At 40.9% G+C, this 25782-nt stretch overlaps 2 protein-coding genes across 6 annotated transcripts in view; both read left to right on the top strand.

Annotated features, from left to right (window-relative positions):
* tjp3 (tight junction protein 3) overlaps positions 1-5279 on the top strand; it is a 35164-nt gene extending 29885 nt beyond the window's left edge. For all 4 annotated transcript variants that reach the window (XM_017701353.2, XM_017701354.2, XM_037545201.1 and 1 more), the window contains exons 29-31: positions 2271-2789; positions 3150-3196; positions 4850-5279. In XM_017701353.2, coding sequence (XP_017556842.2) covers positions 2271-2789; positions 3150-3196; positions 4850-4988 — 705 coding nt within the window. In that variant the 3' untranslated portion in view covers positions 4989-5279. The remainder of the gene's footprint in view (positions 1-2270; positions 2790-3149; positions 3197-4849) is intronic.
* A 1145-nt stretch (positions 5280-6424) lies between these two features.
* arhgap45b (Rho GTPase activating protein 45b) overlaps positions 6425-25782 on the top strand; it is a 38531-nt gene continuing 19173 nt past the window's right edge. Inside the window, exons 1-4 of one of the 2 annotated variants that reach the window (XM_017701351.2) lie at positions 6425-6718; positions 11671-12064; positions 20572-20715; positions 21923-22007. In XM_017701351.2, the coding sequence (XP_017556840.1) occupies positions 6626-6718; positions 11671-12064; positions 20572-20715; positions 21923-22007 (716 nt within the window). In that variant the 5' untranslated portion in view covers positions 6425-6625. The other variant, XM_017701350.1, reaches the window with a different exon arrangement.

Here is a 25782-nt window from a genome sequence, read left to right as displayed (position 1 = left end):
GGCAAAAACCCGGGTGTGGGAAGAGTTCTGTGAGGCCTTGGAAAGTGACTTTAAGTCGGCTCCAAAAAGATTCTGGCAAACCGTCAGGCGACTCAGAAGGGGAAAGCAGTGTGCCACTAGCACTGTATATAGTGGAGATGGTGTGCTGCTGACTTCGACTGAAGACGTCATTGGGCGGTGGAAGGAATACTTTGAGGACCTTCTCAATCCCACCAACACGTTCTCCAGTGAGGAGGCAGAGTCTGGGGACACGGGAATAGGCTTGTCCATTACTGAGGCCTAAGTCGCTAAGGTAGTTAAAAAGCTCCTTGGCGGCAGGGCTGCAGGGGTGGATGAGATCCGTCCCGAGTTCCTCAAGGCTCTGGATGTTGTGGGGCTGTCTTGGCTGACACGCCTTTTCAACATTGCGTGGACATCGGGGGTGGTGCCACTTGATTGGCAGACTGGGGTGGTGGTGCCTCTTTTTAAAAAGGGGGACCGGAGGGTGTGTTCCAACTACAGGGGAATCACACTCCTCAGCCTCCCTGGTAAGGTCTATGCAAAGGTACTGGAGAAGAGAGTCCGGCTTATAGTCGAACCTCGGATTCAGGAGGAGCAGTGCGGGTTCCGCCCTGGTCGTGGAACACTGGACCAACTCTTTACCCTCTCCAGGATTCTTGAGGGTTCATGGGAGTTTGCCCAACCAGTCCACATGTGCTTTGTGGATTTGGAGAAGGCATTCGACTGTGTTCCCCGGGGTATTCTGTGGGAGGTGCTTCGGGAGTACGGGGTACATGGCTCTTTGCTACGAGCCATTCAGGCCCTGTACAAACAAAGCAGGAGCTTGGTTCGCATGGCCGGCAGTAAGTCAGACTTTTTCCCAGTGAGAGTTGGACTCCGTCAGGGCTGCCCTTTGTCACCGATTCTATTCATAATTTTTATGGATAGAATTTCTAGGCGCAGTCAGGGGATGGAGGGTGTCTGGTTTGGTGACCTCAGGGTCACATCGCTGCTGTTTGCAGATGATGTGGTCCTATTGGGGACATCAGGCCGTGAACTTCAGCTTTCACTGGATCGGTTTGCAGCCGAGTGTGAAGCGGCCGGGATGAGGATCAGTACCTCCAAATCCGAGGCCATGGTTCTCACGCGGGAAAGGGTGGAGAGCCCTCTCTGGGTCGGGGATGAGCTCTTGCCTCAAGTGGAGGAGTTTAAGTATCTCGGGGTCTTGTTCACGAGTGATGGTACAAGGGAGCGGGAGATTGACAGGCGGATTGGTGCTGGGTCAGCAGTGATGCGGGCTCTTTACCGGTCTGTTGTGGTAAAGAAAGAGCTGAGCCATAAGGCAAGGCTCTCGATTTACTGGTCGATCTACGTTCCCACCCTCACCTATGGTCATGAGCTTTGGGTAATGACCGAAAGAACGAGATCGCGAATACAAGCGGCTGAAATGAGTTTCCTCCGCAGGGTGGCTGGACTCTCCCTTAGAGATAGGGTGAGAAGTTCGGTCATCCGGGAGGGACTCGGAGTAGAGCCGCTGCTTCTACACGTCGAGAGGAGCCAGTTGAGGTGGTTCGGGCATCTTGTTAGGATGCCTCCTGGACGCCTCCCTTGGGAGGTGTCACAGGCAAGTCCACCGGGGAGGAGACCCCGGGGAAGACCCAGGACACGCTGGCGTGACTATATCGCCCAGCTGGCCTGGGAGCGCCTCGGAATCCCTCCCAGGGAGCTAGTGGAAGTGGCTGGGGAAAGGGAGGTCTGGGCTTCATTGCTCAGGATGCTGCCCCCGCGACCCGAACCCCGGAGAAGCGGAAGATGATGGATGATGGATGGATGGATATATATATATATATATATATATATATATATATATATATATATATATATATATATATATATATATATATATATATTGTTTGTGTGTGTGTGTATATATGGAATGTTTCAGCCTGGACATTTTGTATGTCAAGTCATGATACAGGGTAGCCAATCAGAAGAGACATAATTTACATATATTAGTCTTAAAGACTATAAAGTCTTTTTAATTTTAAGGGATAAAAAGAGGTTGGAAAATGGTCATATAGACATGATTTTACTACATTACTACAGTTTTTGGTTAAAAAAGGTGAAAAAATAACTTGCAAGAAAAATGTAGAATATGGGCCCTTTAAGTAATTTAAAATATGATATTACTATCATTCCTAGTCGTGTAATGTAACTACTGAACTACACATTCGAAGTAATCTACTCAGCACTTCATTGCATAACTTCAACATGATTCTCTGTGTACGTAGCTGGAGGGTGGTGGTGATGAGGAACTGGACGCACTCAGCCGCTCCAACAACACCGATTACCTCAGCGGAGCCAGTGACTACGAGGACACCGATGGTGAGGCCTATACAGACGGCGAGGCCTACACAGATAATGAGGACCTGGAGGAGCCTGTGTCCAGCCAGCCAGGCACCATCGCACGCCGAGGTACAGCACTGGCCCGCTCCTCTGAACCAGCTGCCAGACAGACCCCCAGCCCCGAGCCAGCACCGGAGGAGGAGCCTGAATATGCCCTGCCACCCATCCTGCACGTCCCAGAGCCACGATCCCTGCGCCGCTCTGCACACAACCCCCCGCAGATGGAAGAGGCACCATCACCAACCCAGCGCAGCTTCTCTGACTCAGACTTCAGTGCAGACCTTCCTCCACCCACCACCCCCTCTGAGGGGCCGCCGGACTTCAGGGCCCCGGATCCCACCGAATTCCCCCCAGAGAGCCCACCACCGGTCACACTCTCTACCATAGAGAACAAACTACAACAGGTACTGCACTCCCAGACTTTACAAATCTTAAAGGGCATGCGTCACAACAAATTACAGTTTTTCTTTTTTGAGAAAATATTGAGTAAATATTGTTATATCAAAGTGTACTGTTAGAAAAAATAAAATCTGCAAAATGGTAACTTTATAGAGAAGGAAAAAAAAACATTCTTTACTTTTAATGTAAGTCAATGAAACCAGACTTGTGTATATATAAGCCTGATTCCATTGACTTACATTAAAAGTAAAAGATATTTTACTTGTATGGATGATTTGTGTCTTTTGCCTTATGATTTATGAAATGTACAATACTATATTTGGACTGAAAGATGTTAATGATCAGGGATCTTTCTGTTTTTTTAGGCTCGCATGGCAGAGCCAGAAGAAAAGCCTGTCCCCTCCTACGTTGTGTAAGTATCATCATGTATTACTGCTCAAGGAATTTACAACCCCAATTCCAGTGAAGTTTGGACGTTGTGTAAAACACAAATAAAAACAGAATACGATGATTTGCAAATCCTTTTCAACCTATATTCAATTGAATACACTAGAAAGACAAGATATTTAATGTTCAAATGGATAAACTTTATTGTTTTTTGCAAATATTCACTCATTTTGAATTTGATGCCTGCAACACGTTCCAAAGAAGGACAGGGGCGTGTTTACCACTGTGTTACGTCACCTTTCCTTTTAACAACACTCAGTAAGCGTTTGGGAACTGAGGACACTAATTGTTGAAGCTTTGTAGGTGGAATTCTTTCTCATTCTTGCTTGATGTACAACTTCAGTAGCTCAACAGTCCGGGGTCTCCGTTGTCGTATTTTGTGCTTCATAATGCGCCACACATTTTCAATGGGAGACAGGCCAGTCTAGTACCTGCACTCTTTTACTATGAAGCCACGCTTTTGTAATGCAGAATGTGGCTTGGCATCGTCTTGCTGAAATAAGCAGGGACATCCCTGAAAAAGACGTTGCTTGGATGGCAACATATGTTGCTCCAAAACCTGTATGTACCTTTCAGCATTAACAGGTGTGTCAGTTACCCATGCCATGGGCACGAACACACCCCCACACCATCAGAGAAGCTGGCTTTTGAACTTTGCGCTGATAACAATCCGGACAGTCTGTTTCCTCTTTGGCCCGGAGGACACGACGTCCATGATTTCCAAAAACTATTTGAAATGTGGACTCGTCAGACCACAGGACACTTTTCCACTTTGCGTCAGTCCATCTCAGATGAGCTCCAGCCCAGAGGAGCTGGCAGCATTTCTGGGTGGTGTTGATATCTGGCTTTCGCTTTGCGTGGCAGAGCTTTAACTTGCACTTGTAGATGGAGCGACGAACTGTGTTCACTGACAGTGGTTTTCTGAAGTGTTCCTGAGCCCATGTGGGAATATCCGTTACAGAACGATGTGGGTTTTTAATGCAGCGCCGCCAGAGGGATCGAAGGTCACGGGCATTCAATGTTGGTTTTCTGCCTTGCCGCTTACTTGCAGAGATTTCTCCAGATTCTCTGAATCTTCTGATGATATGGACTGTAGATGATGAAACCCCTAAATTCCTTGCAATTGCACGTTGAGAAACGTTGTTCTCAACAATGTTGTTCACAAAGTGGTGAACCTCCCCCCATCCTTGCTTGTGAACAACTGAGCCTTTCAGGGATGCTCCCTTTATACCCAATCATGACACTCACCTGTTTCTAATTAACCTGTTAACCTGTGGAATGTTCCAAACAGGTGTTTTTTGAGCATTCCTCAACTTTCCCAGTCTTTTGTTGCCCCTGTCCCAACTTCTTTGGAACGTGTTGCAGGCATCAAATTCAAAATGAGTGAATATTTGCTAAAAAACAATAAAGTTTATCCGTTTGAACATTAAATATCTTGTCTTTCTAGTGTATTCAATTGAATATAGGTTGAAAAGGATTTGCAAATCATCATATTCTGTTTTTATTTATGTTTTACACAACGTCCCAACTTCATTGGAATTGGGGTTGTATATCAGTTATTAGTTTAATATGCCAAAAAAATGAAACACATTTTCAGTGACGTTTCTTTGATTCTCAGGTTGGCACATCATGAAGCAATGCTGATGCGAAGAACCCAGATCAGGGGCAGCGACAGTTCAGAGAACGACGATGATGATGACTACAATGACGAAGATGAAAACGATGACACGGAATGGGGTCCTGCCACAGAGCTCTAATTCACACACACTGCTACTTTTGTGACTTGCGTGGCCACATTGGCCATCATATGTAAATTTTTATTTTTATTATATGTTTTTGTGGACCTACTCTGAGCGCTCCAGACCCTGGACTGCATCTGAGGACTGCAGTGGGGATCTTTTCATTTGACGCTTTCACGACACTCTTGGACATATTTTCATGATGAAATGTTGCCCAGGAGAGCTTGGACATATTTTATCGACTGTATTAAATCCCTATGTGTATTATAAACATGGACTGTTTTAGAATAAATACGTTTAACACAAAAACCACTTTCCGAGATTATTAATGAAGGTAGGTGTCATTGCAATATAAGCATTAAAATTACATAACACATCACAGGAATGGGATACAGAGGAAGCCAATGTCGGGGCAATTACAGAGGCTATATTTAGTGATTTGAGTGGGTAGAGTTAGCCTACAACCGTCGTCTGCCAAAGGTGGCGCTATTTTAATTGAACAAGTAGAAGTAAAACTTGCACTAAAAACCAACTTAAGTGAAAACGCATAGTGTCCAAAAACTCCATGAGTACTGAAATCTTGATATAGCTACATTAAAATCTTCTTAGAATGTTCAGCATCTATCAGCACAGGATTTTTTGGGGTCTATTCTTCTCTAAAATGCCAAAGCTCCGAATTGAGTGGTTCAACAGGTGTAAAGCAATCCAGGAGCTGAACCCAACTGAATGGATGGATGGATGGATGGATGGATGGACGGATGGATGGAAATACGTTTGAGGACGTAAATGAAAATAAGGAACAATCTTCCGAACATATATTCATGTCCTTTTTTTTTTTTTTTAAAAAAGACAAAATTGTACTGAGGCCCATGTAACCTCAAATGGAAGTAGACAACCACATATGTTGGTGAATATAGGGCATCATTGCAGGCTAGTTAAAGGGGAATTCCACAAATTTTTCAAAATATCTGGATTATTAGATGGTAAAGATGTGAACAAAGTTTATGTAGGGTGGATTGATGTGAACAGCTCCATTTTAGAGAAACTCGCCATGTTAGGATTGCTCACAGTGGTGGTGATGGGAACCAGACGTCTTTTTTTTTTTTTTAATCTTCAACATTACATTCAACTCATGTGTAGGTCTTTTTAGTCATTTTGGTTAGCAAATAAAATGAAGTTCTAGACGTCACGACCTCTGGTTCCTATCACCACCACTGTGAATTCATCTGGGCAGGCTTCTCTGGCTTCTCTGTGAAATAAGGACTCACGTTTACATCTCACCGACCTGCAGAAAATCTGAAAAACAGGTGGAATTCCCCTTCAGATAGACCCAACCCACAGCTCTAAGAGTGTGTAGCGCAAGGTGAAGGGTGTTAGCTAAGCTTGTACCTTAACGTGCTGCTTTCACTTGTCTTTGAGAAGGAAAAAAACAGCCCAAAGCGGATGTGGTGTCGGGCTGCTGGCTGTGAGCGCCGTTAGCTGCCGAGTGAACGTGTGATGAGCAGCAGGAGGGCACCGGGCCGCACAGGGCGCTTGGAAAAGAGCCCGTAAAGAGCCGGAGAGCAGTGAAATGGGGAGCAGGGGGGTGGGAGGGGGTCCTGCAGTGTAAAGAAAAGCCAGCGAAGTAGCCCCGAGGACCCAAACTTGACGCTAAAATGTTCTCCAAAAAGAAAAAGGAACTGATAAAAACGCAGTCCATGTCAAAGAAGAGTGGAACAGGAAGCGCTTCGTCTCTCAGCTCCTCATCAGTAAGTAGCAGAGCATCCTCACCTCCTTCCTCCCGCCCTGCACCCCGCTCTCCGCTGTGGCCCTGTGGGGCCAGCAAAACCTCCCTGAGAGGGAGGACGGGACTCTGAGGGGCTGGAGGCTCGCCGTGACCTCGGTTTGCTTTGACTTTTTGAGTCTGACGGGAACAGCGGCTCTGAAGTGCCTGTCTAGGTGACGACGGTTGGTCACTGCTAGCACCGTGCTCTCAAATTCGGAAATATAGTAAGAATTTAAAGGACAAATGAAGCTGTAATTAATATTTATTAGAGTTTTGTGCGGATATTGTTGGAAAAGCTTTCAGTAGACTATCAAACAATGTGGTTTTAACTAGTCTTTTTCAGCTTAGTTTGCTAAATCTGACTGACACGCTGTGTTAGCAGAGCCCGTCAGCGTGTTCAGCGTCGCGCAGGATGGGCTCGGCTGCGCTCGGGTCTTTCCGTCGTTCCGTTTCGCTCGTTTCTTGTCGTCGCTCGGTTTTGTGACACTTCTGTGAAAATGATGAAACGGGGAACAGGTGGGAAAAGCAGCTACAGCCCATATTCAACGAGCCAGAGGGTCAAGAAGTCAGACAGTAAAACCAAACTGGATATCTTGCCCAATAGACCCAACGTGTGGCTCAAGCAGGTAGGTTCTCATGGCCTTCACTCGTCTTCTACAAGCGTAAGACTTCTCTGTGTTCTCTGATTAAGGCAGGCTAGGGATGCACGGTAATATCGGAATATCGGTATCGGCAGACAAAAAAATCGATATCAGATGTTTTTATTTTACTGATATTTGAACCAGATATTTTCTGAGGTATTTGTAGGAGCAAAGCGTTTAAGCAGTGCTTGGTTACTGCTCTAAAATGTACACGTTATTCATTTTAATCTTCATTTAACCCCATAGAATGGTTATGCTAGGGTGGACTTGGGATATGTGTTGTGACTTGTGATTGTGTATGTGACATGAAAAATATCGCCCGCACTTCATAAATACAAGCTGAGCTTACTTGTGGTATTAATATTTATATTGTAATTGTACACTGTACCCTACACATTTTGTGTAATAACACTAAAGCCAGTGCTCATGGTTGATCATGAATTAGGCCTGTGTGCTGTGTTACTGTGTCAGAGCATCAGATTTAGAAATTATGTTTGTGCTGCACCTGTATTCATCTATATATATATATATATATATATGTATGTGTGTGTGTGTGTGTGTGTGTGTGTGTACTCATATTTCAGAAGGCCATTCAGTGAAAGGTGCACTGCGAGATCCATTACATCTCATTGTTGTCCAAGGTGTTAATGTGTTAGTTCACGGTGTTGTTAACATATTGAAAACTCGTGCTTGTGCTGTTGGTGCGCTCTAACTCCTGGTTCAGGGTGTGACAGGAAATAGGCCACAGCGTTACACAACCGGCTCTTGTGAAAGAAGCTTCGTTTACCAACAGCTGTCTTGCAGATTTTGTCTAAATGTCTTGACCCATGACCAGAAAAAAACAACACCTAGAGATGGCGTGATGCCACGTTGTCTTCTCCAGTACAGACAGTAATATTGAAACCTTAAGTAGGGGCGAATACAGACAGTACAATGTGTTTTTCGTTAAAAATGACTAAGCTTTAAAGGCCCCATATCATGAAAAACCTCACTGAAACAAAGGAGTTCGAAATAGTATGTAGATCTTATATTTCATGCGGCAAAAACGGCCTGCTTTGATTTCATTGTTTTTGTGACGTCAATCAACTAATGAACATATTCTTTATATTATATACTATCATTATATTCAGCCAACAGCAGTTTAGCGTATTCGTTTTGAAGTTATAAGGAGTGTTTCAGCTCAGAGTGCTTTCAGAATGAGGCACAGTGCACGACAGCCAATCAGAACGGAGCTCATTTAGCATGTGTCTAGCACATAAATGCACAGCAACAAAAACGGCCTGTTTCATTCCAAGGGATAAAGGGAGGTTGAAAAAATGGTCATATAAAAACAAATTATGACTATTTTTGGTGCACAATTGTTATAAGTGGTTATAAGTTGTTATAAGTGGGGGGGGGGTAAAATGCAAGAAAAATGTAGGATTTAGTTCCTCTAAAATTAGCCGTTTTTAATTTGAGCACCTCACTTGGGATGATCATCTGAAAGATGTGAAACGCTCTACTACCTTGGGCAGGACAGTAAGCTTGACCTATGGACAGTTAGAGCTGCAGTTCACTGTCCGAAGGCCAAAGTCACTTATCCTCAAGAGAAGGTCAATAACAGTGTCTGCAAGTGAGTGCGGTATTGCAGACGTTTATTTAACTGTTCTACTAAGCACTGAACAGTTTAGAATAAGGCAGTGAGAAAGACAGAGAGGAGAAAAGGGAGAGAAAATGATTCAGTCCTCCATTTCTTCCAGCTGTTCTGACTCGAGATCGAGCGAGAGATCTTAGCTCACTCGACTTTTAGTTTCTCAGTTTGTTTTATAATTGTCTTCTCACTAAGCCACAGTCAGTATTACTCTCTCTCTCTTCTCTGACGTCTCTCACTCACTCGTACATGCTTCTTCTCTCACTCGTTCACATGTTCGCTCTATTTCACGCTGTGTTCGGAGCTATTTCAGCTGAGCTAAGTGGCCAGCTGGAGTGCCAACCCTCAGTAATAGTTGTTCAGATTAAAGACACTCGCTAGCATTGAGCAAATCCTGCTTTTTATACCTATGTAAAATAAGTTGTTAACTGTAGATCACAAGATAACTAAGTCATGATCTTGGGATAACAACTTAACTGTCTTCTGATCTTCAGATAAGAAAGTTGTTATTTTGAGATCACATCTTAACTATCTTGAGATCTCAAGATAACGAAGTGCCACCCACAATTAATCTTTGGAATAATGAAGTTATGAAAATTCTTCCCTTTGAGCGCCTTTGTGCTAGAATTAAAGGTAATGACGCAGAATTTGAGCGTACCTGGCATCCCTTCCTTTCCAGTCTTCCACGCCACGTATGTGATGTTGGTTGTGCTCAGGTTTGGCCGAGATGTTGTACCTGGCAGTGTTACGAAGGCGGGTGGCTACGTTTATTTATATGTGTGTGTTTTTGAATGGCATGTTTAGAATGTCCACTGTTGTGTCTAGTAAGCTGTCTCTTGTTGTTGGTGGGATGGGTTGGGGGAGTGGGTCTGTAGTTTCTTCCCCTCCTCTGTTTTTGGTTATCATTTTGGGTTGGGTTTTCTTTTTTTCCTTCTTTTCTTTTCTATGATTGAAAATTTAATAAAAAAAATGTTATTTAAAAAAAAAAGACAACGAAGTGCCATCTTAAGGTCACAAGATAATTCAGTTGTGATCTCCAAATAACAAAAGTTGTTATCTTGAGATCACTACTTTAATATTTTGTGATCTCAAGATAACAATAGTTGTTATCTTGAGATCACAACTTAACAAAGAATCCAGAAAATTATAGCAACAGCTCATGGCCTCTCTGAACATTATAGTCATTATAGCTGTAGGTTTCTTGTTATTATTATTATTATTATTATTATTATTATTATTATATGTGGCACTACAGGTTCTATTTTGTCTGTTCCAACCTATTAAATCTCAGAAAAACTAAATATCGTAATGCATATTGTGCATTGTGAAAATGTCTAAGTATTGTGATAATATTTTAGCCCTCTGCTAATATAAAATGAACGTTATGAAGCTTTTTGGTTTGATAATTACTTTTGCAGCTAATGTTGCTACTTAATCAGCCTAAATAAGGTGCACAAGGCCGCTAACACAAAACAGCCCTTTTCATAGCTCACCCAGCCAGATCTGTCCCTGCAAGTAGGAATATATTCTCATTCCCCTTTAGACTCATACGTGTCAGCATTAGGCCTTGGATTGACTCATTTTAGAGCTTTAATTGGCACTTGTCCAGGTAGGTCTCAAAACATTCTGACTGGTTAGCTTAGTTTTAGTGTTAGTGTTTGTGCCCAGTAGCCTCGCTATGCTACTCTGCTAGGAAAGCTACACTTTTAAACAGCTTTTATCATGAAAAACTAAATTTTCCTCACTTTTTTAAAATAATCAGTTGAAGGATTCTATAAGCACTTTCAAAACATACCGTTTAATCTGCAAATGCACTCAGATGTCATAAGTCATTCTTAAAATACAGAGTGAAGAATTTCATGGACCAACAAATTTTACTCACTTTTCTTAAATAAAAAGTTTGATGTAGTATGTAAACAAGTTTCTGGTTGTACCTTCACTCTTCAGTCCATACGGTCCATATATGGAAAGTAACTGCAAAAACAGCCTATTTTGAAACCGTTGTATTTGTGATGTCACAAAAATCAGCACGTGCATTTATCCTCCTATTCAGTCTGCAGCAGTTTAGCCCCCCCATTCATACTGAAGTTACTAGGAGTGTTTCTGGCTGGACTGATTTTGGAATGATGCCAGCCAATCAGAACGGAGCTCATTTATATATAAAGTTACAGTAACAAAACCTTTTTAATTCTATTTAATTCTAAGGGATATCGGGGTTTTTGGGAGATGTTAATGTACAAATCAGTTGACTTTTTTTTTGGTACATTAACTCACACAAAAGACATAAGTAGAGGGAAATAAAATAGAAGAAAATGTAGGATGCATGCCAGAATGAAAGTGCTTACTCCTCTTTTTGTGTTTTGTAAAATAATTTATTAGTTTGTTTGCTATTTTTGCCTCATGCATTTACTTGTTCAATCATGCACTTGAATTCATCACCTACTTTTCTGACACAAACTTGCCCTTGGCCTGGAAGAGCCATAAGATCTACCCCATAACATGACATCACACAGTGTGAGTGTTATTTCAGGCTAGATTTATGCCATCTCACAACCTCAGCTCCTTAAAACCGCATTCTCGTATCATTCTTGTAATGTAGGGTATGGTATTTTCTCCCCAGCCTAAAACTGTGTTGGTGACTCCCTTATTTTCTTTTCTTCCCAGCTGTCCATTCTCCAGGAGCAGCCTCGGAAAGATACCTCAGACTCCAGCACCTCGTCTTCCGCCAATCCTGCCAGTCTTTGCCCCTCTGTCACAGATGCTCCGAGCTGCCCGGGCACTCCCTCTGCCCAGCACACCAAGCTGGTGGGCTGCCCTTCTCCCGTGGGCACCCTGAAGAGACCCACAGCACTGAGCCGCCATGCCAGCGCCGCAGGCTTTCCTCTCCAGTCGTGGGTGTTCAGCAAGGGCCAAGGCCGAGCAGCCATCGCCCAGAGCCCGCAGGCCGAGACGGTGGAGATGCCCGCCATCATTGAGGTGGAGGACATCCCCTCGCTGCTGCGTGTGGTGGCCCGCTTCGCCGAGGCTATGGAGAAACTGAAAGATGTGGTGCTGGAAGGTAAGAGACAGATGGGTTTCGGTTTAAGGAGAAACTGCTGTGAACGCGCCATTCTCCTCAGCACACGTTTGACCTAAATGCAGTAATAATTTTTTTGTTGTAAAAAAACTTTATGATAGAGTTTTGAACTCTAAATGGATCATTTTTACTTTGTTCATGTCCCTCATCATATTAAGCACAATTTGTCATGTATCATTTAAAACACCTACTTTCCTGTAATCTATAAAGTAAATTCAGTTGTGAATTCAAGTTAATTCAGTTTTGCCTCCCTCTAAAACGAGGCTGGGATCATTTTTTTATTTAACTATAATCACTGATAACAGCCATCGATAATCATTAAGTAATTGATAAAAGAACGTTTTTCTTGCCATTTTGTAAGAGTGAACGTTCATCACTCTGATCCATGACTCCACTCCTACCTTACACACAGCAGTGAGTGGCTCATACTGACAGTCATGTTTTGATGTTTTTCTATTTTTCAGTGTATTAAGGCTTTAAGGCTTTATCGTCCACTCTGAGATAAAAGGGAACATTGTGTTAGATATACTGAGTATTACGGTTTAATTAATGAACATACTGACATTTATCCACTATTACATGTGTTTATTGTCCCAGCTTTACTCAAACATGTTCTGATTTGCTATTATGTAAGCATGCACCAGCTGGTGGGGACAGTAACATTGGTGATGAAAAAAGCACAATGTAATTAAATATTAAAGTAAATTCAGAATAGATAGTTTCTTGTGTTGTTCATATCTGTAGTCATATTAAGTGGATTCATTATATGATACCGTTTAAAAGAGACGTTATTTCTTTTCAGTAATTTTCCGCCAAAGTGTAACGTCTTTTTCAATCTCTAAAACGTCATCTGATTTTAAATTAAGTTACCATGCACCTGTGGATGGGGACAAATAATATTTATCCTTAAAATCTCAGGTTTATTATATACTTAGGCTTATTATTCAGTATATGCAGGGACTTCAGTGCAAACTGGCTGAGCTGTTCTTAGGTTATAGAATTATATTATAAAATTTTGGGTCTCCCAGTGGGCCCTGACCATTTAAGGGCTTAACTAATAATATCATGCCCACCCCGCCCATCACAAAGAGAAGATGCTCAGCTAGCCCAGGGGGCCTCCCTGATACCATGTTTCACTCAGAAATATGTCACAGCATGAGAGGAACATGCGTTATAATTTCTGTCTCACATTGACTTTATTAATAATAGTTTCGAAAAGAGCTCTTTAGAGCAATGCTGTAGAAAAGCCCCTGTTTGGTTCCTGGAACAACCGTTCAATGGATGGTTCCTTCAAGGAAATTAAATAAGATGTATGAGTGTTAAGAACCTTTTTAAAGTTTAAGGAACCTCCTCATATCATGTATAGGTTTTTCTTAGAACTGTGTATTCAAACCAGGGACCATTTAGGAGTGTTTATTTTTGAGTGTACATGAGCTGGGCTGTAAAAATGCAGCAGAATATTATGGTGCATATAAAAATGAAATATTATGATAATATCTAGCCTTTTATTATATTATCATGATATTGTATGAGGCCAAAAAACGCTACATGTGTAAGATAATACATGTACATAACAATAACAGTAATATGGTAATAATTTTTTTGTACATTTCTGGGAATAGACCAGGATCATTTTCTTAAAATAATTACGGATGCATCTAGACATGTGCCGATATTCAATACACGTCTAGACACGTGCCGATATTCAATACACGTCTAGACACGTGCCGATATTCAATACACGTCTAGACAAGTGCCGATATTCAATACATGTCTAGACACGTGCCGATATTCAATACACGTCTAGACAAGTGCCGATATTCAATACACGTCTAGACACGCGCCGATATTCAATACATGTCTAGACACGTGCCGATATTCAATACATGTCTAGACACGTGCCGATATTCAATACATGTCTAGACACGTGCTGATATTCAATACACGTCTAGACACGTGCCGATATTTAATACACGTCTAGACATGTGCCGATATTCAATACACGTCTAGACACGTGCCGATATTTAATACACGTCTAGACACGCGCCGATATTCAATACACGTCTAGACACGTGCCGATATTTAATACACGTCTAGACATGTGCCGATATTCAATACACGTCTAGACACGCGCCGATATTCAATGCATATCTAGACATGTGCCGATATTCAATAATCAGGTATACCGCCATATCTAGCACACACAGTCCTGTTCTCATGCTTACATTGACAGACCTCTCCTATCACATAACAGCACAGGAGTCTTCATTTACAGTGGTGCTGATGGGAACCTGGAGTCACAAAATCCACAACACAATTATAGCCTATAGTTTCTGCATGTAATGATGATAATGGTAAAATAATATTAAATCTAAAAAACAAATTCATTTACTCTATATGTACCTCTCCACCGTGACTATATCACAAAATACATGTTATAGGCAAAAAGCAAATCACAAAGTTTAATGAAACAGTGTCTCAGACATCAAGCAGAGTGTTTATAACCATTCTGTTTAATTCATCTCTGTGAGGGAGCTTTTAGAGATATTTAACTCTTGAGAGGTCTGGTTCCTGTCACCACCACTGTGGCCAATTCTGACTGAGCATTTCACACCAAACCACTCTGAATGATTTTTTTACATTGTAATAATTTAATTAAACAGAAATGATGGAACATCAGTGGAATTCCCCATTAATGGGCATTATGTCTTTGGTTTTCTCTAGATTTTTTTTCCAGGTCAAGTGGTGGACTTTTGGTACTCTTAACTAGCACTCTGAGTGTGAATGGACAGCACCTTGGCCAAACATCAAATTAGGCCTGAGGTCACGGTGTGACAGTTCTTGTGAGAGAGCTTGTGAAAGCAGAGCTGCTCTGTGTATCTAAAAATTGCCTTGAACTGATTGCCTAAAATGCAGTGACAGTCTTTCAAAGTAAGACTGAGAATAGCACTATGTGTACTAGATACTATCGACACGTGTCTAGATGTGTATTGAATATCGGCACGTGTCTAGACGTGTATTGAATATCGGCACGTGTCTAGACGTGTATTAATATCGGCACGTGTCTAGACGTGTATTAATATCGGCACGTGTCTAGACATGTATTAATATCGGCACTTGTCTAGACGTGTATTGAATATTGGCACGTGTCTAGACGTGTATTGAATATCGGCACGTGTCTAGATGTGTATTAATATCGGCACATGTCTAGATGTGTATTAATATCGGCACGTGTCTAGATGTGTATTGAATATCGGCACGTGTCTAGACGTGTATTGAATATCGATATCGGCACGTGTCTAGACGTGTATTGAATATCGGCACGTGTCTAGACGTGTATTGAATATTGGTACGTGTCTAGATGTGTATTAATATCGGCACTTGTCTAGACGTGTATTGAATATTGGCACGTGTCTAGATGTGTATTAATATCGGCACGTGTCTAGATGTGTATTGAATATCGGCACGTGTCTAGACGTGTATTAATATCGGCACGTGTCTAGACATGTATTGAATATCGGCATGTGTCTAGATATGCATTGAATATCGGCGCGTGTCTAGACGTGTATTGAATATCGGCACGTGTCTAGACGTGTATTGAATATCGGCACATGACTGGACATGTATTGAATATCGGCACGTGTCTAGACGTGTATTGAATATCGGCACGTTTCTAGACATGTATTGAATATCGGCACGTGTCTAGACGTATATTGGACATCGGCATGTGTCTGGACGTGTATTGAATATCGCACATGTCTAGATGTGTATTGAATATCGGCACGTGTCTAGACGTATATTTGACATCGGCATGTGTCTGGACGTGTATTGAATATCGGCACGTGTCTAGACATGTATTGAATATCGGCATGTGTCTAGACGTGTATTGAATATCGGCACGTGTCTAGACATGTATTGAATATCGGCACGTGTCTAGACGTGTATTGAATATCGGCACATGTCTACACATATATTGGACATCGGCATGTGTCTAGACATGTATTGAATTAAGATTAAGTCACCCTTATTAGTCCCACAACGGGGAAATTTCACCTCCTTTTTACACTAATAATCTGAATTGTTCCAAAATAATTGAATCTAACTGTGGCTAAGTCTTCATGATAAATTGAGCAGTTTCTTAAAGAATAGCAGTTGAATTGTGAGGTCACATATTTACAACCCCTACTATTAAGCTTACTAATGGATTTGTAGCATGAGTGTTCTTGTGGTTCTCACATACGGTTTTAGCCCTGTATGTAAATGAAGGAAGGGAAAGCATGTGGGGCTACACGGTCCATTGATAATAATCACTTCCTTTAAACGACGCTACAATCATCATACAAAGGAGGGAGTTATTATACATAATAAGCTGCAGTGTTTCTGGCCCATCGCCAAGACAAACTCTGAGATTATTCAGATTACAGAGTACAGATTACAGCTGGGCAATATACCAATATTTATCATTATTGTGATAAATTACATTACAGTTTGTCATATGTTTATCATGGACATCATGAGTACCTAAAACACACATCACAACTGTATGTTTGATTCACAGAGAGCTAATTAGTCCTGTTCATTTGGATTTAGTGCAGCACAGTGTGTAAAGTGTTGCATACAAATAACTGAATCCATGGTTTTTGATAGTGTTTTCAAAGTGTAGGCTTTCTGCTGGGCTTGTTTCTTCTTTGCTGTTGTACATGCTCTGCTGTTTTATCTCATCTCACACCTGTGCAGTTTTCTCTGATCCTCCTTACAGTGTGTGCAGCTACGTGCAGATTAGAGCATGTTTTAGGTTCTGGCTCTTTTGTGTTCAGTCTCTAATGGACCTTAAATAGATCATGTTGAGAAAAAAATAAAAAAGGTTTTTTTGTCCAGCAGCAGTGTTTTACAAAATGTCTGCTTCTATATGAGAACACAGAAAGGACTCTCATGAGCAGCTGCTGGAGGCTATCCTGAGAATTACCTTCATTATAATTTAGCTGGTTAATAGTAAATAAATTATCCACAGAATTCATCTGATTTAATACAATGGCGTCTCGATTCCATATGTTATAGTGTTGACGTTATGTTAAAATTATGTTAAATATAATGTTAAAATTTCTATTTTCCATTTATTAGAGCTGGTTTCTTATCAGCATCCTCAAGTTAATGTATTAGCCCTGAACTAACGTGATGCTAAATTATGATACAGTACAACTAAATATGACAGGATTTATCAGGGTAATCGTCGGCCAATGCTGATAGCTGAATATCTGCCAATACCAAATGTTTCTGATATCATAGTCCATACAGTATTCTGTATTGTTACACCTCCATTAGCTGCAGTACAAAAATAGTCATAGAGAAATTTAATGTGCTTAATGTGGCAAATTTACATTACAGGGGTTTTGCCTGAAAGAGCCGTAGAGAACAGTCATTTAGACGTTACGTAAACCTTTCGCGTAAATCTAACTTTAAAAGTTCACTGGTGTGCACATTTATACCCTAAAATTTGTCCCTCTGTGTCTGTGAGTTCTCTGCTTCTTCAGTGCAGCGATAGAGGTTTTCAGACATCAGTCGCACACCTGCTGAGGCAGCAGCGCTGTGCATGCCTGATGCTTCGTGTCTGTAAAGTCGAAGCGATCGATGGGGCTTGTGGCCAGATTTCTGCGATTCCTCACTACTGCTCTAATTCTGCGCTCTGTCTCTAGTGTATATGGCCAAACTGCACGCAAAACAAAAGGTGTTTGTCCAGACTTCCAGTTAGGCCACTCGTCACACGATTGGTGTCGGAGGAAAAGGGGGTGTGGCCAGAGCCACATCAAGCTTCCGCTTGTTTCTCTGAGCTTCAGTTTCTGTGGCACACCACACTCAAACAGGAAACTACTGTCAGAGAACATCCCCCTTCCTCTCACAGCACAACACACACAGCATGGCAGAGTCACTCTCAGTCTGCATCACACCACGCCTAGGGCTTCATATCACACAGCGAGCACATGCAGGGAAATGGCTTTAAATTTCAGCACAAACATGTTTAGCATTTCTCTGAAGCCGAGTTATTTAACCATTACAAGATCCATTTATCATCCTTGGTAACAAAAGCATGATGTAGTACAGTATTAAAACAAATCACAATAGACCATTTCATGTTCATTGATAAGTGTAGTCATATTCAGCATGTCATTAAATAACATTTTTTAAAGAAAAGATTTTTGTTTTTCTATCCAAATAGAAAGTCCTCTTAAACGTCAACTTTTTGATGACATCACTGTGCACCAGCAGGTGGGGGGAAAAGGGGTATAAACTAATAATTGAATAAAATGTTATCAGTTTCATCTCCCCCACCTAGAGGAAATCTGTCAGCTAGCTTAGAGACCCTCCCTGATACTGCATGGCAAAGGAAAATGTGGTGTGATCGATTGATTGATTGCTTGATTGATTTGAATTATTTCTAACCTGTAGCGCATTTCAGCAAGCAGAGAAACTGACCCGTTGCAAAATTCTAGCAAATCCATCCTACACGGAAATAAAGGTGCTCTGCAGGTACATTTTTCATTCATACAAACATGTAAATGTGCCCTCAAAGGTTCTAGCAGGGTTGTAAATGCAGTAATCCAGATAAAGTTTAGCTTACCTTAGAGCCAGCAAAATTAATAGTTATTCATAATTGGTTTTAATAATTAATAGCCAGACTTAATAGTTTTTACTCTGACCTATGAGTTTGCTCTTCCAAAGTTTTAGAGTTGAATGCAAAACTTCCAGCTTCAAGAATAAAAGAAAGACACCAGCCCCCTCCAGATGATCAGCATAGCTTGTGTTAGAATTATGTGTTTCATTGCCATCTAGAGTTTTTCTCTTTGTCGGAGACGGTAGGGCCTCGAGACTGTTGCGACTGGTTGAGTGGTGTTTTAATCATTGTTTTGCAAATGGTTAAGTCTAAGAAATTGTGGAATTTAAACCTTCACTGTTTACACTGTTAGTGTTTGCGTGTAAAAGAGGATATGAGTTTGATGAAAAGTTATTCTGTGTTGTTTTGTGGGGAAAAATTCCTTTTTTACCAGGGCTTTGTCCTTTATTGATATAATTGGAAGTGCATTAATACAGGATCATGTACAAATCAAATACCATATCAAATGTAAATATGGCAAATAATAAGGAAGTCATTAAATACATATGTTATAACTTTAATTTCATTGTTACATTGAAGTAGTGGGCTGTGGAAACTTTAGATGTCTAAGGGTGCATTGTCTGACCTTATACAAGCACAGTTAACGCAGGCCAGTGACTGATTTTACAGTGTTTTTCAGAAGTACCGCTCTGGCTTGCTGCGTGTGGGCTGGGCTCGTGGAGAGGGATTTCTGAATCAGGTGGTTGTGATTGTGCACGGCTGTGAGAAATCTCTTTCTGAATGCTGTGCTGCCGTCTTTCGTTCCCCTCAGCCTCGTCTCAGTCACAGCGCTGAGCTCTGTAGCTGCGTTGTTTTGACAGATTGAGGGGGGAAGTGTGCTCTGCTGCTTCGTGTGTATGTCTCCGGTACAGAAAGGAGGAAGTGGGTTTCATAGGTGTTGCGGCAGAGTTGAAAGCAGATTTGAGCTCCTGTAAATCAGCTCTCAGGGTGTGTGTCCCCTGAGAAGGGAGGGCTTTATTCTGTAGGTCAGTATTGCCGATACACATTAATGACTTTCAGCAGAGGGGCATTTACTGAGACCCTGAGAGCCTTACAAGAAAACCTCTTGCTGCACTATGTAAGAGTCATCATTACTGAATCTAGAGGAAAAAACACACTATAATATGGTGCATGTGCGCTGCTGCGAGTCACCCTGTAAAGCCTGAAATAATAATTTAAAAGTCAGAGGTGTCGGGTCAGATTGCGGAGGAGTTTGTCCTACGCCTTTATGTATTAACGCCACACGCACAGGCTCAAAAGAAGGTCTGGCTGAAGAGCTGAGTTCTCTTTGAAAACCACTGAATATACAAACATCAGAATCATCCGCTTGGGGAAGGGGTCTGAAGCACAACCCACGTTACAAAATGTTCTTCCACGTGCTGCATGCAATTACACATTTCCACCAGAGATGGCTCCAAATCCCCAAATTTTACATAGTGTAGCTTTAAAGAAGCATCTATTGAAAGGACCTTTAGAGACTTGTACACGGTTATTCTCAACCATCGCTCCAACGAAACATTGTTGGTAGTTTTATTTTTAAGAATATAAGGTGTGTAAAGTGTGTATAGGTGTGTGTAGGTTCATGAGGATCTTCACATCTACAAACGTGATAAAATTATTTTCAGTGTCTTTTGCTGATCATTTAACATACCAGCAGGGAACTAACGCCTCAGTCACAAATCAAAGCAACGTTAATATAAATTTCTCAATTGTTGAGTGCAGTGTATATTGGTGAACTCAGAGCTAGTCTGACCGTAGCTGTGGCCCTGTCTATGCACCCTGACCGCTATGTTCAAAGTGGAATGCTGTCTCAGAGCGCCGTGTGGGTGTTTTATTCCAGACAAACAGGAGAACCGGCGGCCGCTGGCTCACGAGTGTCTTGGGGAGGTCCTGCGAATCCTGCGGCAGGTCATCAGCATGTACCCTCTCCTCAACACAGTGGAGACCCTCACTGCAGCTGGCAAGCTCATCTCCCAGGTCAAAGGTCAGACAGTACTCTTGTTTACTTGTCTAGCTTTCTGAAGTGTGATCGGAAAGATTTTTGAAATGTGTGAGTAAAGTTTTGGCAGATACCAACACTTTTACACAGCGTCTATAATAACAGCGATGATAAAGCAGTGAAAATCGTACAGAGACAGATATTTAACAAGGCGTTGAAGAAAAACAGTAGAAACATCCAGGCGTTAAATTTGTAAGTCTGTGAAAAGAAACAAATGTAAATATTTACATGCATGCATATGTATATTCATATGTGTATTTATCTGAACAAAACCTGGTAGCTTTTCAGGATAATGAAGAAACATTCCAAACTCAGTTTGCTCCCTACTGCCTCTATCGTGCTCTATCTGGCTAATGGAATTTTACCTCCTTACCAAATTGGCATTGTGTACACATGACTGAACCCCAAATGACTGTGTGGGAGCAGGAGCCACTATTTGAAATGCTATGTACTCCAGGGAGTATGGAGCCATTTCTATTGGTCCATTGATCAATTTTCACACAGAGTAAAAGGTATCGGTCACTTTCAAATGATCTTTAAAAAAATAAATAAATAAACAAACAAACAAAAAAGATAAATTAACGATAAATGATACTCTCTAAATATTTATTTTTAGACATTTTGTGATAAACCGTCTTACCATCTGCCTTTAGAACATCACATTTAAAAAATTAGGCATTCTGGATGTTAATTAGCACTTCCTTCTTAATGTTTACCGTTTTCCAGTCGTTAAGGAATCTTCTACAGCTCTGTTCTTCATTCTGGACGCTAACATTTCTTCTGTGTTTTCACAGCTTCTTACTAATAATTTGAAATCTATGAAGTTGTACAGTAGTATCATCATAATAGAACCATTCACACATTTATCTACAACAGTTGTTTTAAATTTTATTGAAAACATCGATTGCAAACTTTTTAATGCTTGTGTAAATATAATCTATATAAGGTTTCTGTTGGAATAAAACCTCCAGTTTTTTTGTTACTTTATTTGAAATCGCCACCTGCCCTTTACATTGTTTCTAAATTTCATGATGAATGGAACAATAGAAATGTCCCAGAATGACTTAGAATAAAATCCTGTTACATTATCAGTTTTTCCATCTCCTTTAAAGTTACTTTTTTTGGAGATAAGAGATTGTGTTCAGACAGCGATGATAATCTGATCCTGACACTCCGCTGTGTTTGATCGAAGGGTTCCACTATGAAGTCTGCAATGAGTCTGAGAAAATGGACTTTGAGAAAGCCATCGAGACCATTGCAGTCGCTTTCAGCAGCAAGTAAGTGATCTTTCCTGTCATAATGTGCGACGGGCTGCCTGATTTGTACTTGTTTTGTGAAAAACAGAAGAGCTTTCCTTGTTTTGCATTGTGAAAAAGTGACATATGTAGATATAAAGTGAGGGAGACGAAACATCTTAAATCTTATAACGGTGCAAACAGAAGCCTGGCTAATGTAGTGAGGACATTGCAGATCTGCCGTCTACAATACCTTCAGTCAGGTGTGGTTGAAGGAAGGAGGATGATTAACTGCGCTGGTAAAGTTTGTAGCTCCAGTACCATAACAGGAAGTTGATTTGTGGCTTTCGTTTGGTAATTGGCTCACAACCAAGAAAATCAGACATTTTGCTTTTGAGTTGATTATTATCATCATACATGTGACTGTCTGAAGTTCTCCCGCTGTAAACAGCTCACTTTACCGCACTACAGTTATACTATAACGCCTTTAGAAACGTAGAATTTTTACTATAGAATTATTACGATTGCTTTTTTAAATTGTTATTAAATACTATCAGGGCTAGACGGTAGGGCTGCAAGATAATGACAAATATGTGATGTTCAGTAAAGCTGTTGGGTATCAATGATGATATGAGAAAGGCATTATTATTCATAATGTGCCTCTGACTGGATGTTACAGAAATACATATTTTTACATACATATTTTTTGGATGTGTAAACAGAAATGATTGACTTTTCTTTTAAGCAAAATCTAAAAGTAGAAATGCACCATTCACCATTGAGCAAAATAAAAAGAATTGAACTACTAACCGCTTCTTACATCAGAACTACAAGCATGTTATTTTGTGCAGTGAAAGGCTCAAACACAATCAGCATCACCTCAACAGATTTTTGTGTCAAACAAAAACAAATAAATATGTATTTATTTTTTATCTAACCCAAGTATTGCTTAGTTATCACATATGTTTGTGAGAGTAGAAATACCTGCCTTGCACACTTAAAACACAATACTGGGTGTGAGACGAATCCTAATATTTGTTGCGTTTTTCCAGGCTCTAGTAGTTCAGGAGTTTCTGAGCTGTGCATGTGTTTGTTTTGTAATGGGCTGTTTGGCGTAGAGCTTCAGTTAGTCATCCCCTGTATCAGAGAGTAGAGTTCACTCTTACCGACAATGTAATGACGTCTCTGGTGCTGCGTGTATGAGGTAATTTGATCTGTTCTATCGGCGCCACTCCAATGATGAAATGTTTCACGGAAGCTCGTATCATGCAACGATACAAATAAGATTTAGCGTACAGCCCTAGTAGTCAGATTTTTTAAAAATTATTTGTCCATCAACTTTGCCCTGCATTTGAATAAAAACAGTGAAAAGACGAGTAATGTTTTACCTTGTCAGCTTTTTTGTTGTAAATATATGCTCATTCTGAAACACATGCCTGCAACATGCTCTAAAAAGGAGGAACAGGGCAGTTTAAGACTGGAAATATTGTGAAATGTTCAAAACATCAAAGGAGGTATCTCTGAACATAAAGGACAAAGCCAAAATCCACAAATGGATGCCTGTGACTTCCGACATCACCACATGGGCTTGGGAATATTTGAACAAACTACTGTCAATAAACAGCGTCCATCGCTGCATCCATACAAGTTAAGACTGTACTGTGCACCGTGGATGTCAAATGTCAACAGTGTCCAGAAATGTAGCTGTGGGCTCGAGCTCACCTGAAATGGACAGAAGCTCAGTGGACATAGTGTTTAGAACAGTGTAATGTCATTTGGCAAGTCCACCGTTCAGACTGTTTATGAAGATAATGGACGTTGTTCTCCAGGTCAAAGAAGAAAAAGACTGTCTAGTATCTGTCTAGTAAAGTTCAAAAGCCAGCGTTTGTCATGGTAATGAGGGGACATTAGTGGGTAACCTGCACACCTATGAAAGCCCAATTAATGCTGAACACATTTTAGAGCAACATGTGCTGCCTTTTAGACAGTGACACCAATGCTTATTTGAGCACGACTGCGCCAAGCCACATTCTGCATGGGTTACCACAGCATGGCTGTGTAATCAGAGGGTGCTGGGGTTAGATTGTGAACATGCATCTTATTAGGCTCAAAATATGACAGCAAAGACCCTGCACAGCTCAAGACTCATATCACAGAGCCCAAACAACTGTTGCATTGTTAAAGGAACAGCGATGTAACACGGCAACAAACATACTCCTGTCCCGGCTGTTTCAGGCATGAAATTAGGAATGAGCAAATATCCACAAAAATGAATGAAGGTCATAAGATAAAGCATCAAATATTGTATTTTGTACCATTTTCAATCCAAAACAGAACTTAGTTGTCACAGATTTCTGGTTTTATTATGTTTATATTTTATTAGTATTTCAAACACTGTCACAACATTTTTGGAATTGAATTTGTAGCATGTAAACATCATTAAGGTTTCATGTACCATGTACGCCCAGATCCATATCCTCCATATATGGAAAGGAAGCTGTGAACCAAATCCATAGTTTTTGTGATCTCACAAAAACAGTGCATTTACATAAACCCGCAGTTTAGCCCCACCCATTTGCATAGATGTTTTAAGGAGTGTCTGGATTGTTTTTTTTTTTTCATGAGGCCCAATACAGGGTAGCCAGTCAGAACAGAGCTCATTTACATATCAGTCTTAAAGGCACAGTAAGAGATTTTTTCTAAGAGAGTTCTAAGGCATAAGGATGTCATCAGATCTGAGTTATGTCATTAGGTACTGTTTTGAGACTGCAGTGGTAGCCTCTGTGTAGCACTAGCTTAGTAAAACCTTATTTCATAAAGTGATGTCAACAAATTTCAGCCAGTGTAACAGCATCAGTGGCACCACGCAGACTGGGGGGGGGGGGTATTGGGGGGGGCACCACCGTGATCACCATCACATTAGCTATCATGGTGGTTACTGTTTATGAATTGCAACAAAATTAGATTCACCTTATTAATTTCGTGTCCGACCAAACAGGTTTGCTAAAAGGGATAAAGAATGCAAATAATCTCCAAGCCAGGTGGCCATTGTGTACTTTCGACAGGGGTATCTGATGCATATCTCAGCAGTGTTAAACACCATTGTGTAACAGTAGAGACTGGAAATACGCTGCACGGAAAATTTTTATATTAAAGGGCTCATACCGTGGAAAAACAGATTTTCCTCACTTTTTAATAAAAGAGTTTGGTGTGCTTTGTAAACGTTAAAGCTTCAAAATATTTTGCTCACTCCCGAGTCCATGCAGTCAATATGCAGAAACCACACAGCTGCTGCCGACCGTTTTGAAATTATGTTAAAAAAAAACAAAAAAAAAAAACAGTGTATTTACATAAATATGCCAGTTCATTGCAGAGCAGTTTAGCTCTGCCCATTCACATAGTTGTTATAGTTTGCTACAAAGCCTGTTTTAGTTTGGGGTGTTTTTCCTATGAGATGTAAGGCAAGGCAGAGATCCTTTCCATATATCAGTCTTAAGGGGAATTCTACAGAGGTTGGAGAATAGCTGGTAAAAATTTATTCTGACGCTTTTTTGGTACATAAAAACAAATGGACTTTATAGGGGAAAAAACTAGAAAAAAATGAAGATATGGGCCCTTTAATTTCAAACATTATTATATTTGTTAGTTAACGATTATTTCCCTCACTCTTAATTATTGATGAGTTGTTCATGAAAACATTAAATATTTTCTGTTTGGGCCTAAAAAAGGTTGTGTTTGACGTGAAGCATGAAGCTGTTCTCAGTGATGCAGAGCAAGTTAGTTGGACCGGCTCTCTTATGCTGTTTCTGTCTGTTTT

Source organism: Pygocentrus nattereri, chromosome 15 (assembly GCF_015220715.1).
Source record: "Pygocentrus nattereri isolate fPygNat1 chromosome 15, fPygNat1.pri, whole genome shotgun sequence".
Lineage (NCBI taxonomy): Eukaryota > Metazoa > Chordata > Actinopteri > Characiformes > Serrasalmidae > Pygocentrus > Pygocentrus nattereri.
The sequence above is the reverse complement of the archived record's forward strand: the minus strand, read 5'-3'. Positions and strand labels throughout refer to the sequence as shown.